Below are 16292 nucleotides of genomic sequence, written 5' to 3' on the forward strand. Positions count from 1 at the left end.
CGAGTAGCCTATTCCAATATTTTTTATTTGGTCACCGATTATATATATATATATATAAATTGTTTGTGAAAGCAGGAATAAAACACAAATATTTACAAACTATATTACTGCAATTTTAAAATATATTCAGCGGAAACCGACGGATTATTTATTTCAACGCCGTTTGGGTCGTTTAATTAAATCATTTAAGCTTGATTGACAGGTTTACAACATGTAACCTAATCAGACGATTATTCAACAAAAGAATCATTGTAGTATTACGCGTCACGCCATATAATGAGTAATGACTTCAATGCTCGTAAAATAAACCAATTCGTGGAAGTTTCGCGGCGAAAGAAGTTGCAGTACTACGGAAATGTGTGGTAGTCTAATAATTGTCCCCCTGCAGTCGTTGTAGTAGTGTAGCATGCTTTGTTACGTGTATTTAAGCTACAAAGTCAATTAAGCGGAACTTGAACAAATCCTGATATAGAGTACATATAGTGCTTGGTGCCGATCCTCAGGTAATTTTCTTATGTCAAGGACAGCAAAATATCACAAAAAAAAACATCAACCCGGGACGTACAGCGGTAAAAGAACAGCTCATATTAAGAAGAAGCAACAAGTACCTTCGCCCAACAATACTGCAGTTTAACGTCCCAGGCATAACTTCATAAGCAAGCTCTCGAAGTCGGGGGTCCTTTTTACATCCTCCAATGTCCAAGAGAATCTATTTTGGAAGGAAACTATTTTGGAGATAGCTTCATATTAATTTTATCAAATTAATGGTCCCGACTCACAAAAGAACATGACATGAGAAGTGACGGACTGAAGTGACTTGTTGCTTTATTACAAACAGAATCTAAAATAAGGTCCCCGTGATCTATATAGACCAACGACAGACCTGTTGTTTCATCCGTTGCTAAACAAGACCAAAAACTTAAGTGAGGAAACCGCTTATAAACACCTCTTCAGGTGTCCGTAAACATTGACAAATATAACATTATCAACGTACGACTTTACATGCCCCATCATCGTGGATCCCACCTTCGTTGTTAACGCTGTTCCTTTAACTGAATGGAAGTTGATACGCTACAGATTTCACTGGGGATAAAACTAAAAAAACAGTAAAGGAAACTGCTTGCTTTTTCGGGCAGTTACCAACAAACCAACTGGTTCTACTAACCAGCCCATAGGGCGTAACCACTTTCTTCTCCGGAAGCTGGGATACATGAACAAGAAAAAACCCCGACTTGACAGTTGCGAGCTTTGATACTGTCAACTAACTGTCGAACAGAGGTGTGCTTGACAGGTTCCGGAGGTCCCAACATCGATCATCATCATCATCACTTTTCACTTCTTACAAAACTCATAACATCAGTTCCAAGCATCCCAGTGAAGCGATGGAATCTCAGAAAGGTTGACTGGGAACGCTTGAGCTTTATTACAGTACGCAAAAATGCGCATCAGGCCTATTGTACTTTTCAATGCTAACCAGATTTACGAAGAATACTGCAGCGCGTTACTACATGCGGCAAAAAATCCCAGGCGGTCAATGGAGCATCCATTTCCCGCACTGAGATTCCTAGTGTAAGAGCCTCGCCCGCTCTTGGCTTTGTACTTTACTCGTTTTAACAAAAATACCAAACCATTTGGAGAGATAAATTCTGAGAAACTAGCGCGGAAGACGTATTCTGTCAAGCCTTTTGTCAATGGGTGTTAACTGAATACGTGGTGGCACTGGCAGACTATGCAATAGAGTAATAGACTAATAGAGGAATCAGACATTTCGTTGTACTAGATTTGGGTTTTCCCCAACTTTTTCTTTCAGAAGCGGAGGACTTCATTAACATTCTGACATCGTATTGTTTTTTTTTATCTGTTAACTGTGCAGAGGAAAGTTAGGATGCTAACCATTGTAGTTATAGCATAATAAAACACATGCTCACGAAGAGTTAATGAGCAAAAAAAAGTGGCAAAGTCGAAGGCTTAAAACATGCAAGATTGCAATAATAGAATTGTGCTATAAGATGGTAGGTTAGCATGGCCACCAAACCTACAAAATATAGGCTACAGAGGTGCATGGACAGTCGGTACTTTGAAACTACCGTCGGTAACGGTACCGGTATTTGGCAAAAAATGTACCGACGGTTCCGATATTCGGTACTATGTTTAAAAAGTAGCGCGGTACTTTGTCGGTACCGGTACTTTTTGTGTAAAAGATGCTGCTGCAAATGCAATGTTTGCTGCAATTAGGCTAGGCCCCCGATAAAGGTTACTCCGGGTGAAAACATATGCGACGTTAATCGCTTGCAATTTTACGTGACATGTTTAGTTTAAAAAAGATCAACAGATGCTAAAATTAGTATTAAGGATTAATTTACATGTATTTTTGAAAACATACCGGTAATTGCTAAAATTTTGACATTATCACGTCAAAGTAGGCTACCGAGTACCGGGTCCGGCCGAAATTTCTTAAAAAAAGTAATTCGGTACAGAGTTTTGGTACATTTTTTCAAAAGTATCGACGGTATTGGTACTGAAAAAGTACCGCGGTACAGTAATTCAGTACTGCAATACTGCGGTACTGCCCTCCTATGAAAATACAGTAGTTTCTAATTTTAACGAATTTAAAATCAATATAACACTAACAACAAAACAACTACACTATTGGAAGATGTAGAGGACATGTTTCATAACATTAAAATCACAGATATTAACAGCTGAAATACATATGATGTATCCTATGAAGTGACATGGTTTGATTAAAATGAATATCTTAAGTGCACAACAAATGGATGGTTAAAGAAAATCGCACAAAAGAAACTCCATCTTATGGACCGAAATCCCATTTCTGTGGGTTTCATTGTTAGTTTGTAGCTTATTTTTTTATGTCAAAGTGGGCCAGAGATTGATAGAGGAAAGTATAGCCTAGCCACACCTGACTCGCACATTGAACATTTCAACTTTACACCAATGTATAATAAACAAACAAGGCAATAGTCTCAATAATAACGGTTTGAACTTTAATTTATGATATAGCCAATAAACTAAAAGCTAAAACTTTAGTGCTCTTCGTCACTGCAAGGCTTGTGTCCTTTGGATGCTTGATTTCTTGTCTAAAACTTCCATTTCCACTCGAGAAGGCGCTTAAGCCAGCACAGAAGCATGGTATATGATATGGTAACACGGTCTTTATTCTTGGCCAGGCTGAAGAGTTTGCATGACGCACTCAATTACTGTTTTCCATGAGCTACAGTGGCGCACTTTAGGTGCATAATTTTTATTAATTAATTATTATTAATTTTAAGCTTTGTTACTCAGTTTTGGGTTTATGAGTCATGCTACCGGTAGTTTTCATCAGCAAGTCACGATTATTTTCATGCACACTTTAAGCCTTCAACACTTTATTACTTTTTCCTGTGCGTTAATTCTTGACAATGTCATCAACTAAAACAGTATTTTGATCCCCACCACATTAATGATAAACATAACATGACTGACTCAAGATTTGGTGAATTCTCCATTTTTTTAAACAACTTTCCAAATAGTAAAATTATCAAATTGTTTAAAAGCTGCAAAAGCAAAAGTGAAAAAATTCAAACATCCAATTTTGTCCTACAGGCTACAGCCCTAGAAGAGGTGAAGGAGATATTTACAAAACCTCTGTCCAAATTAAGTGAAATCATGTCTGTTAGACATTGACTTGTATATACATACTGTATATAAATTCTACCTGTGAAAACATCTGAACATACCAATACTGTTGAAGATGTATTCTGAATGGCCATCGATTGAGAACGAAGTGCTTGAAAAATGCCGAAGCGTTCTGCATACTTATCCATCCAGTGTTGGACGGGATGTTGCCAAGTCTGTCGTGAACAGTTTGATTGCAACACACCCATGTAGGTGGCATAGATAGGCTGATTAATTATTATCCTTTGTTGGTTATTTTCAGGTTTGTCTCGGGTTTTGGAAATTAACAATATGATATTCGGTTGTTATGTTTGGAGCATCGGTATACATCTTGGGTCTTGTCTTGTTTGAGTACCTGAACCTAATTGCAAATGAACTCGGTAGCTTATGCACATACTGGAAACTTTATATGATGCACTTTATATATTCAAAGCAGGACATAGTTGATCTGTGCCTCCCGAGATTAAAGCAAAGTTTTACATATTAATTGAATTGTAATTAGCAATTAAAGCACCAACAAGATAGCCACTTCAAACAACATTCATACCAGACAAACTGTGGACTCCAAAAAGCAATTTTATTTTGCCCGTAAAAACCCTTGAAAACTTGATTTTGCCGGCGATGTTTTTCTCATTGTCTCTCTTGAAAGCTTTAGTTGTTTGGCTGATGTGGGTCAAGTTGTAAACTTCAATCACTGCACATCATTTACTAGCATATCATTATTTTTGCTCTTATCAGCCTTGTCCATGCAGCCGAATGGGCATAGAGGTGGCGTTGAAGGAACACAGACAATGCAAGGCCTTTCCACCAAAGAACAGGTAATTGTAGTTGAAACTTTAAAACAAAGTTATAAATCTGCTGGCATCTTATCGTTTGATCTGTTCTGTCAAAGTGATATCAGTTGTACTGTATCTTTATTTTTTTACTTTTTCAATAGGATTGTTTCTTCGTTAATTTTCTAAGAAAAAGTGGACGTTTACCGAATAATTTTCTGAACATAGGTGAAGTGGACAATGGAGGTTATATGTTTTGCACTCAGCCTCACCCTATCTGAATACGACACATTGGACCAGAGTGTTTCAATTTATCTTGACTGGCTTACTGTTGCTGTACTACCGAAAGCGAATGTGCCTAAGCCTCTATTAAGGGAACCGTTACCTTATATTCGTCAGATGATTAGGCATTTGGAAAACTTGTTTATACCAAGGTATCTGCTGTCGCTTTAATCACTGAAGTTTCGTTGTTTAAAAATTTTTTTAATTTGTTATAGAACTTTGCAAGTTATTTTGATATTCAGGACTGACGGAAATACCAACAACCAGTTGACTCTTTGCAAGACTGTGCTTCGAGCAGTGCAGAGTCTTACGCACGAGTCAAATAAATTGGATCGAACTACGTGGGAGTCGCTACTTATGTTTGTCCTCAACGTCTCAGATACCCTGCTTGCACCTCCATCCCTGCCAAGTCAGTGTTGCTTAATCGATCATTTTGTTGGTTGTTTCGTTAATTTAGTTTATAACATGCTTTATAAATGTAATGTCATTATCTTTGGCTAATTTTTGTTTGACTTTTTTGGAATCAAGGCACAGGTGTTTGGTTGTTTGTCGCATGTATTGTCGTAATTAAATCTCTTGCTGGGAATGTAGATAGTCTTGCTGAACAGATCTGCGAACAACTGATGCAGACTTTTTACGATGTTTGGATGCTCTCCTGTTGCCGCTTCTTTCCGACACCATCGCTGTGGAAGACCGCCCGCATCCTCATCTCGAAGTGGAGACATCATCCCCCTGTTGTGGATTGGTGGAGTCGAATCACCTCAGCGCTCACGTCAAGGTAGTGTTGTAATGCCTCGAGTCATTGACTTAATTCAAGTCGAGTCCTATTTTTTCATGACCTGACTTGACTCTTAAGTCAAACATTTCGAATGACATGTTTACTGATGCTGAGTTGTTGATGAATTTCCGAACATCACAACAAGTAGTGACAAAGTTAATTGTTGTTAAGTTGTGATTACTATTGCACATTGTTACAAACTTAACGTACATCTGTTACATTGTAGGTAGTTTAGTTGCAAAACTTTCTTTTCAAAATGACTCGCAAATTTAGCTGTTATACTTCTGTGTTCAGTTTTATAATTTGCAATGTGGATTACTTACATATCTGATACCATAATGGATGGCAACCAATATCTTATCACACAACTAATAACTACATATCCTCCATGCAGACTTCTCTCGTTTACATACGGACAAAGTCTTCCTCAATATAAGATCCCAGATGATGATGCAAAATATATTCCGAAGGAAATGGATAACGAAGTTATCGCTCAAGCGTGGTTCCGTGTTCTTCACCTAATAAGGTTGGAAATATTTACAGATTTAATACTGACGTAGAGCGTAGCAACTGATATCTTGAATTTTATCGTGTTCATGAATGATGTCACTGGCAGTGATTTCAATGAATTTATTAATATAATAGACCAGTATAGACAATAATGGATGTTAAATATGGACATATTTAATATATAGTGATAGACTTATCATTTATCATATATCATCTGAATGTTATACAAAACATAGCATAGAGGCTACTATCAGAGCACGGTTGTTCATCTTCTGCGTTTGACCATCTGTGATATCATGCTGATATACATTATGATCTGAATATACCACATAATATTCTTGGGCCATGATTGCCGGTCTTCTACAGTCAAGTACATGCTACATTCTGGCTGCCTCAGTCTGATTATTTCATTATGTTCCTGTTTGATTTTTAGCGACCCAGTTGAGCTTTCAAACACCAACATCATCACAAAGACTCCGATGTTCATGGAATATACGCTGAACAGTGAAACGATGTTTGATCCTTTACAGCATCCATGCTTGCGGATGCTGCCATATATATTTCTCAAAGCAATTAAAGGAGTTTCATCATTGGTTGATGCCTTTTTAGGTATTTGACTGACAACAGCAGGCAACATAACTTAAATAGCTTATAATCTGTGTTAACTAGAACAGAATAAACTTTTCTTGTATATTTGAGAAAAAACTTTGCAATTGCTCAGACTTTGATCTGATACTCTCCTTCCAATTTTAGGTTTGACAGAGCAGAAACGTTATGAAGTGTCATATAATATCCTGATGCAAATTGCCACCCCAATTACGCCAACTACTGCTAGAAAGAGTGGAAAAGCAAAGAAGGTGATGAACTAAGAAGCATAACTAATCAATTCAAGGAAGCTTTGATATGGCTTACAGCTATTCAATGCACTTTTTACCATAAATAATAGCTGAGTGTCTGCACTGACTTCAGTACGGTGATTTATATTTTGCTTACTTCTGTCTCTCCTTCTTCCACATCCATGTGCAATCTCGAGTAAACTTTCCTCGTTTGTGTTCAGGGAACTTCCTCCACGTCGATTCCGAAACCTCCTCCTTCCCCCGCTTTGAGCACAGTGAGCTCTCACTCCTCCACCTCCCCATCCACAACTTCACCCTCCCCCCATTCCCTGATTGACATGAGGCCCCACCCAGCCTCAAGCAGACCCCAGTGCAACTCGATACTGCATCTGTTCGGGGAGTGGTTGTTCGATGCTGCTCTGGCTGGATGCAAGTTTGAGAAGACGAGCAGAAAGAAATGTTCGTTGAAACTCAGTTTTCCTGACTTTTTCCAAAATATTAAAACTTTTGCGCAATTCAAATTTGTAATTTGTGTTTATTCAATGTAGTCTGTATCTGCTCTGTAAAGTTTGCTGCATGTCGATGGAGCCATGTCTAAACACACAGCACATTGCCAATTTTGTCCTGATTATCTATATGTTCTACTAAACGCAGCTCCAAGTGAAGCTGGTGGCAGGACGACCAGTATTCCTTACTCTATTACATCAAGCACTTCTACGAGTGTGCTCTCTGCTGCATCACCTGGTGATAATCTTGTGTCAAATCCAATGTTTGACAGTTCCGAGTTTCCCGAGTCTTACGAAGCGGGTCGTGCCGAGGCTTGTGGGACTCTCTGTCGCCTCATGTGTTGCAAGAAGACCAATGAACTTATTTTGCCGGTCTACTTGTCAAGGTCCGTGATTAAAAGTGTCAAGCTAGTTGTTTCAGTTGCTTGTGAAACAAACTCTTAAATACGTAAATATCTGACACAAAGTTACTTCTGTTTGTGTGCGCGTGTGTTTTTCCAAAGGTGTTAACACAAGTGACTTTGAAAACAGTGAAAATATGCCACAAAGATCACAAAATAAAATTCACAATACATTTATTGTTAAAGAAAGAAAGAAAACTGGAATAAACAAGCCCATGAAGATGGGTCATCATTTTTTCTAAAATTTTCTTGTAACCTTTGCGAGAATGTTAGATTTGTAAATGAATTGCCATGAATTTTTCTGCACTTGTTGCATAACCTACAACATGTTACTAGTCCTTGTTGTGTGTTGTTTAATCTAGGATTGATTTATGTGGTGCTGAAAATATGTATGTAACCCTTTAAAGCTTCATAGCAACTGAATACTTCGCAATAATTAAAGCACCAGGATAAACCAACTAGATTTTCATGGTTCCATTTGCAGGTTTTATTTAGTGCTGAGTCAGGGATTACTCGGCGATAGCAAACAGGTACTTGCCAGCATCCTCCTCAACTCTGTTGATCTGATGAGGATCGATCTTCCAGGAGTTACTTGCTTCCTCCCTGCTCTTTTATCGGCTTTGGAAACGATCCTCCCAGACAAGTGAGAGTTTCTTCCACCCAAATCGTGTGCCAGTGTGTTGTTTTGAGCTGGCTCTTTGTGTAATAGGGAACTGCAGCAATTCAAACCTTACTTGAACACAACAGAACTACGTCGCACAGCAATTCACCTCCTTGTGTCCATGCTACCTTTGCCTCTGCACTTCACAACTTTACAAATCGAGGTAAAATGCTCAGAGAGAAGACACTTTGTTTCTATAATTCACCCTAAGCCTAAAGTGTCCTATGGCGACTTTAAACTACTTTGAATATGTCAATATGGTGGATTTGCTTTGTTGCAGGATGTACAGGATTTGTGGTCTGCTACTTCAGCCAGTGGCGGCACTTTGCTTACGTTCCAGTCGTTGAAAAAGAGGTTGCTTGACTTGCTTATTGGCGCCCTCCAGTGTGAAGCAGATCCTGTCAACACGCAAATGATTCTTGGTATCAAGTCCGAAACATTATTTTGGTCTAGCTGTGATTTCATGAAACATAGACAGATGACGATGTTTGTTTTTAAATAATCAAAGTTATAGATGTTTTGTACAATTAGCACTCTATTATGTTTTTTCACTTGAATTTCCTTAACTTGCTTGTTACATTTTTGTCATTTTAAATAATTTTACTTTTCTCTTTCAGGAGCTCTTCTTCTTGCCCTTCATGACTCAGCTATATTTGAAGCTGCTGGTGACTCAGCAGATGACGGGTCAGCGAGCGGAAAAAAACCCACCGGTGTGGTGCAACCCAGTGAAAATGAAATTGTTTCTGTGGGTAGGTTTTCAATATTCAAGTAGGATATACAGTATGAGTCAATTCATATATTCTAATCCACAAGCAAGAAGTTGTTGATAGGCAATCATCATGTCGGTTTGTTGATTGTTTACATTGAGAAAACGTATGATATGGGTAACGCAAATTTTAGCATTGTTTGTCACAGATACAGCCTATGGACTTTTTGTGCAAATTATTCACGTCGTTTCACAAAAACTTGACACCTGGAAATCGGACGTCAGCATCTCATTGGCTGCCCTGGAATTGTTAGGTGGTCTTGCCAAGGTAAGAAGATAAAGTCTAGCCCAGAATTCAGTGGGCAACATGCTCATACATCTGGCGCATAAGAACATATTTAACCCCATTTGCAAGTACAATAGAATAGCAGTTGTAATTTCATCTTCATTCTTTGAACTAATCGTTAAGTTTTTAAGGCTACCGTGAACATGCAAGACCAACACGAATGCCGTCGTGCAGTGCAGGAGTTATGTCAGTACATCATTCGTCAATGCGAGCGCCCACCACCTCAGCACAAGAGAGAGCTGCACACCGTGATCGTGACTTCTTTTCACACGCTCGCCACATGGCTGCTGCAGCATCCTTACTTGATGAACTATAAGGTTGGAACTAAGTCTTTAATTTTAAGGTTGAAAGTTGACATTTTATAATTATATGTTTTTTTATTGATTGGATTAGTTAAGCCTTAACCCTAATTACACAGAAGTAATGCACCTTTTTAGCACAATGCTTTAATTTCTGTTTCAATTACTTGTAATTTGAAATATAGTTTGTCTTGATACTGTAGGGTTGTGTTCAGTTGTGCGCAAAAAAGTTTTTCGTTAAAATGACACTGGCCCCCTCATTACAGGAGTGCCTGTATGAGATCTTAGAAATAATTGAGCTTGGCATATCCGGCAGCAAATCAAAACAGGTTTCAGCCAGTACAAACCAGTCAGAAACAATCCTGAAATCAAACAAGGAATTGAATCCTGTTTCAATGAGAGTATTGGAAGCTGCAGAAGGGTTACTCATCCTGTAAGTTAATCACAAGTAAATTGAGTGTGCGTAATAACTGTGAACTAATCTCTGGAAAAAAATCATTTGTAACCAATCTCCAAGTATGATTGATGATTGAATCGCCAAACTACTGATTGAACAGGGATTGCTAAGTTGAACAGATAACATTATTAACGTCCAATTAAAATATTATTTTCTGAATAATTTACTGAAATTATCATTTTATCAACGAAACTTGTTGCTTGTTAACGCAGAGTGTTTGAACATGTCGGAGCATTCCCGTCTCCGTGCTCTCCAGGTTCAACATCCAGTTTACTCGATGAACCATCGCTCCTCCACCACTCATCAGGAGGAGGATTCTTGAGCAAGTCTGATGAGCAGTCCACATCCGAACACTTAATGGCGAAAGCGGTCCCACATTTCCGCTACTTCGGGCTCCACAACGGCTTGCTTCTCGGAATATTGGAGCAGACTCTGGGAAACGAACAAGGTTTGTTTGTGGAGGTCTCCTCTTTTTCTTTATTAAATAGATTTATTTCCTCGACTTTGTTCATTCATTGTAGTTTGAGCAGCTTTGATAGAATGATTTAGAACAGTTAACGGTCATTCAGTTAACTTGACGTATAAATCTCTAAAACATTGACGGTTTGTAATCCACTGATACTCTGCATGCATGGACGCACTAACAAGGAACTTTTTGATTTAGAACCAGTTCCCACAGTCACTGTCATATTTCGAAGTTCATCTGGAAGAAAAGTCTGGACGATGCAGCTCCGGCAAACACCAAGGTTTGGCTTAAAACTTATGTTCGATCTACTTGTTTGGTAGTTTAGCTTTCAGTGTTTGCTTTCGAGTATCAAAGGCAGCTTTGTTACACTGCGGTATTAGAGGGATCTAGATAGTTAGTATCAATATCATCCTATTAATTTGAAATAAAGGTACAGTATAACCTCACTAACTCAACTTTGCTTAAACTTATTTTAGATAATTCAAAAAAACTTTACACCCCCCCAGTAAAACGCCTATGGAAGGATGAATTGTCCTGACTTTGGATAACTCAGTGTTTTAAAAAGTCCCTTTCCCTTAATTATTTTACTTCCTATTTTATTTGTTGTTGCTGCAATTTGGAGATGGGACAAATTTTCTTTATTGTTTAGGAATGACAAGCTCTCACCCAGTTCGTACCTGGCTCGACCCAAACGTCCCGACCCTATTTCGGAGCCGAAAAAGTTTGAGAGGCCGAGATATCGCGTCTTTCCTGAAGAGGTTGAAAGAATTCCTCCTGTTAAAGCGGATCAAAGCATCCCACTTCTTCGTGATGTCCCAAATCCAGAAGTACATTGCGTTCATTAACTTTTTATCCCAACCAGTGTTTTAAAATTGATTTTGACGACCGAAATGATTCTTAAATCTCAAAATTTATACTTCTGCAAAAATAGCAGAAAATAAGCAGTTAGTTTTGTAAAGTGACACACTTAAAACTTCTTCGCAGTCTCCAAAGACAAACCTTGTCCCTAGCGATACTCCTTATTTTTATAACAACGACTACCACCTTATTAATCCAGTCCAGTAGTTACTGTGTGTGTTTTTAGCATTTCCTTTTCGCCAGTGCTTTTGTACCGGTACTGTTTTGATCATTTACAAACCCGATCATATAATTTTGCTTTTCGTATCTCGTTGTAGCAAGCAGCTCAGATTGAGAAACTTCATCATCTCATAGAACTACATAAAAGATACGATGACGTGATATCACAGTGAGTTGGAAAGCCGGCAACATGACTGATAATAACATCAATGTAAAATAATTCCTGATTACAGCAGAACATCTCAGCATGTTGGCTTAATTCGTTCCTCAGATTTTTCCTCGACGACTCTTCTGTCATTTTTAACCCGATTTCTTTATCGAGTAGAGTCGTAAGAGAAGACCCAGAGTCGATGTCAGAAAGTGTCCCGATGCAGTCGAGTCATGAGTTTCAAACTGCTCGTCTCCTGCTCTCCCATCTCAACCTCCTGACACTAGATGCCGTCAAAGCGCAACCTCAAGCACGGATGAAGCCGGATGTAAGATAGCAGATGTTTATGTGAAAGAGTATCTAAGTGCACTGTCGCAGTCCGAGTAAAGACTTGTGTCAAGTAGCTTATGTTATTTGAACTTTATGTAACTATTATCCATTGCAAATATTTCGCTAAGCATATTGGAATTAACCATGCCAGAATTGTAGTGGTAATTTATGAATTGTTTTCTATGTAGCTCGTCATGCTAAATGCAGGAGATTCCTCATTTGCATATGACCTCGCGACCTTAGATTCAATGTCGACGCGAAATCACGACACAGTGTTTGTTTTTTATCTTAAATCTGGCCAAACAGGCAGAGATGAGGTTGGTAATGGGTGAAATATTTTGGTTACCAATCTTGTGTCTATGAAACTAATCCCCACAATTCTGTGTCATTTTAGTTGTAGTTTAGAAGATTACTTTATGTGAATAGTCAAAGTGATACAAGCTGTAGCCTGAATTGGAAAGTTTATGTTTTTTGGTCAGAAATCCTCTTGCCACAAGGTGAAACAATAGCTATTGTACTCGCATTAAGTCTTAATTCCCGCGCACTCAGCAAACTTTCCAATATGAGCTATAGCTGTAAGTCTAATATTGAAAATTTAAACAGTGTTAAGCGTTAACCATTATCACTTAGAGCATTCAGAATGCAGTTTAGTTCAAAGATGAAGTGCATGTATTTTGCTTTAGATACTGGGAAATGTCAGCGGGGATGTAGGGAATCTTCAGCCCTCTTTCACTGAGTTCCTCCTCTCCCTTGGATGGCCAGTCGATGTGGAGAAACATCCAGGATGGACAGGAAGAGTATCGGGATCGTGGAAGTTGAAAGATCAGCTTTATCGATCAGAAGGTAGTCAAATGTCTGTAACCTTGGAAATCAGTCGTTAGCTTTTGAATTTATCGGATTTAAAGCTACCGAGTCAGAGTTTGTATCGGATAACATTGTTACAACTTCTACCATCATCTGATCACTGCAATGTTGTCAGTTGGTATTGGAGTTCCGCTTTTTTGTTGACAGGATCTGCCCCGATAGACTTAAACCACCAACCAGCTGGTGTCTTTAATGGGGAAAAATACATCTTATATTATGCTGACGCCACCACCGAGGTCGCATTTATTGTGCCAAGTCAGCAGAATGTGTGCAAGGAAAGTGCTGAATCATCATGCAGTGGCGGCGCTGATTTGAAAGAAGATGAAAGCTTGAATGCTGGGAAATTAACTCTCGATTTGAATGCTGCACAGACGATCGGATCATCCCCAGTACAGGTACGATGGCAGGGAAGCTTCTTGTTTGTTCTTCTCTCTTTAACAACTAAACCTTGTCGACAATACATCAACATCTTATATGCAAGCTCACTGTTCTTACAATTGTTAAATGATAAACTTTTAGTATTTTTCGAAAAGCAAACTTTTCAACTATACTTTTTTCTACACCCTTCTAATGGGCAGTAAGCAAGATCCAGTAGCGCAATATCATAATGTCATGCATTGTTTCCAGGCAAGGTGAGCTTCATAGTAGCAATGAGCTTTTGAAACTTTTTTACATAAAGGTAGATTAAGGACATATTCTCTTCACAGGACATCTGCAGTCATTTAGGTTCTGACATGGTTCAGTCTAGTTTGTGCTCAGAATGTTTGCATACCACTGATCTTGACATTAAGGTAGTTTTTGATGTAACCACAATCAGTGAAAAGAAGGACAATTTCTCATAATTTCTGGCCCTTGATTGTAAATTTATGATTAATTTTGAAATCATTCAAATTGTGGGACTACTGGTTTAATACAATTGTAGATGAAAAGTTGATTATATTACACTGGTGTCAGTATCATTTTAAAGAAATAGTTGATGGATTGTGTAAAAACATGCGGTGCTTATCAAAGCAATAAAAGTAAAGATAACAAATAGCTGTTTTGTTAACCAGATCTTTTCAATTCCAGGAGAGCCCAACAAGCCCCACCTTAAGCTCGAAGCCAAAAAAATTATCAATAGGCGCGAGACAAAACTTCCAACCAGTACCTGACGCCAGGGTGGCCGTGGTTTGGTGCGAAAATTATGACAGTTTTGGTGAGTTTTAAGCAAGACTGCAATAACACATCGGTGTGACGTAATTGCATTATTCGCTAATGAGTATACCGTAGATTTATTCAAGTTTATTTATTCAGAAACGATTCATGTAAATCTACATGTACATTTTATGTAATAAATGCATTTACTTTATACCTTCCTGTATTAGGGATATAAAGGGATAAAAGTTTTATTTATTTTTAGATAATTTTGCCCTGGAAGCCCTGGAAAGCGATATGTCTACTGAACAGGAATTCCCCAACCTCCAAACGAAGTAAGTTCACTCAAAGTACTTTTAACGTTTTCACAGGCCACAAGTGGGCTGGATATTTCGTAATTTTATTCCTACAGTAATTATTTCGTTTTTGGTTTAAATTTCAAAATTCTAAAAATTTTCATGTCACCTTATATCATTGTCTCCTCACATTGTAGATCGAAGGAACCGATCGTTGCTATCCTGATACACCCGCTCAGTAGCGGGCTCTTTCGTATTCAGGTGCAGGGTCAGGGAAGCTCTAAGGGTGTCGCCGTACCTTTGGTATCTGGCACGGTTGTCAGCAGAAGGTGCTTGGGTAAGTGTGCCGGAGTTTTTTAGTACTCGTTACTAATTGAGATCTTCTGTTTTTCAACGACGTCAGTGCTAGACTGGGCAGAAGTCGATAACTCACCTTTGCTCAAAACCCAATGCCGCTTGCCTGTAAGTACCCTGCCTTGTGCAAGGGTAGCAACGTTTACCCGTGTTCTGCGTTTCTGGTAAACATATTCGAGCCCGACAACTATATGTACAGGGTAAGAACGCTGACTACTGCTCGTGAGCTGAGTGGTTTGGAACCAACCACTCACCAACCAATCTCACTTCTAAAAAAAATTTGTTCATTCCGAGGATGAAGGTTCAGATACCACAGCATGCGTTTTGTCGCCAATAACTTGTTTTAAGTGTCTAAGACGTAGACCATGTTCACGCACAGAAATAGTTTTTGTTAATGATTATAATACTGTATTTATTTATGTGTGAAGACAAATATACTACTTAACCGCTCCAACCTCCATCTGATATCTTTAAGGAATGGCGGTGCGAATGACTACGATGAATATATGTCAACGTCGAAGGCTGGCCAGCGATTCCTACAACCCACCGCACATACGACGCAAACAACGAATTCACGAATTCCTATCCAAGTACCAGCGCAGATGCACCGAACCGGAGTTCTTCACCGCTATGTTTGCTGAATCGAAACCAGAGGAAAATCTGAACATCAGCTGTAATGGCAGTTCAGGTTCTTCCAGTAGCCTTGCTTCTATGCAATCCGCACTAAAACAGACTGCGATGGCCTCATAGCTCTCTATGATATACGCGTCTTTGATAAAATAACTTTTACGTTTAACATTGAATTTCGAAGTTGATGTTTCATGTTAATCATCTAGATTATTATTTATGATTCTTCGTTCTCACCGCCGTACACTTTTCTAAACATGAGTTGTGATTTTTCACTGATGCACGTAAATTCAGTTTTATATTTAGTTTCACAAGAAAACTTTTCATGTTCTCTTTTTTGTGCAATAGTTGTGCTTTCTATGTTTTGTGATGGGTTGTATACTTTGATAACGATTTCATAAAGTGTATGTATGATTAGTTGATTACTGATTAGATTCGGCACAAGCATTGTTTTATTTTAAGCAGCACGCTGTAAGATACACTTGCAAGAATGCCGTCACGATGCAGAAAATATTTCATTCTGGAAAATGCTCAGTTGTCGTATAGATCGGCAGAATCTGGGCGTGTTTCATTGGTCCATACTCCAGTGTGTTTCTTGTCTAATAAATCATAACACAAGTGCATTTACAATTGCAATTATCTTCTGTGTAGTAAAATGAAAGGTTAACTGTAGAACGTGGTAAGAGGTTAGACCCTACATTAAAAAATTATCTTCTTTGTGTTAACATGGTATCTATGATATGACCTCGTCCTCGTGATTAGTTAA

The 16292-nt window shown here is 38.5% G+C and overlaps 1 protein-coding gene across 2 annotated transcripts; it reads left to right on the forward strand.

Annotated features, from left to right (window-relative positions):
- The first annotated feature begins 3607 nt into the window (after positions 1-3607).
- Positions 3608-16149, forward strand: LOC143468981 (ral GTPase-activating protein subunit beta-like). 2 transcript variants are annotated; one of them, XM_076966484.1, is made up of 30 exons: positions 3608-3884; positions 4414-4493; positions 4677-4882; positions 4973-5139; positions 5322-5508; positions 5903-6034; positions 6452-6627; positions 6772-6875; positions 7076-7313; positions 7509-7746; positions 8246-8404; positions 8471-8585; positions 8703-8844; positions 9040-9171; positions 9338-9456; positions 9606-9791; positions 10040-10206; positions 10443-10678; positions 10895-10976; positions 11346-11523; positions 11872-11942; positions 12099-12249; positions 12440-12568; positions 12935-13094; positions 13263-13510; positions 13823-13906; positions 14184-14310; positions 14515-14584; positions 14743-14882; positions 15375-16149. In XM_076966484.1, exons 1-30 carry the CDS (start codon positions 3752-3754, stop codon positions 15647-15649), a joined length of 4632 nt encoding a protein of 1543 aa, XP_076822599.1. In that variant the 5' UTR covers positions 3608-3751; the 3' UTR covers positions 15650-16149. The 2 variants fall into 2 exon arrangements, with proteins under 2 accessions (XP_076822599.1, XP_076822600.1); XM_076966485.1 differs by lacking the exon at positions 13823-13906.
- Positions 16150-16292: the final 143 nt, after the last annotated feature.

The sequence above is a fragment of the Clavelina lepadiformis genome, chromosome 8, assembly GCF_947623445.1.
Source record: "Clavelina lepadiformis chromosome 8, kaClaLepa1.1, whole genome shotgun sequence".
NCBI lineage: Eukaryota > Metazoa > Chordata > Ascidiacea > Aplousobranchia > Clavelinidae > Clavelina > Clavelina lepadiformis.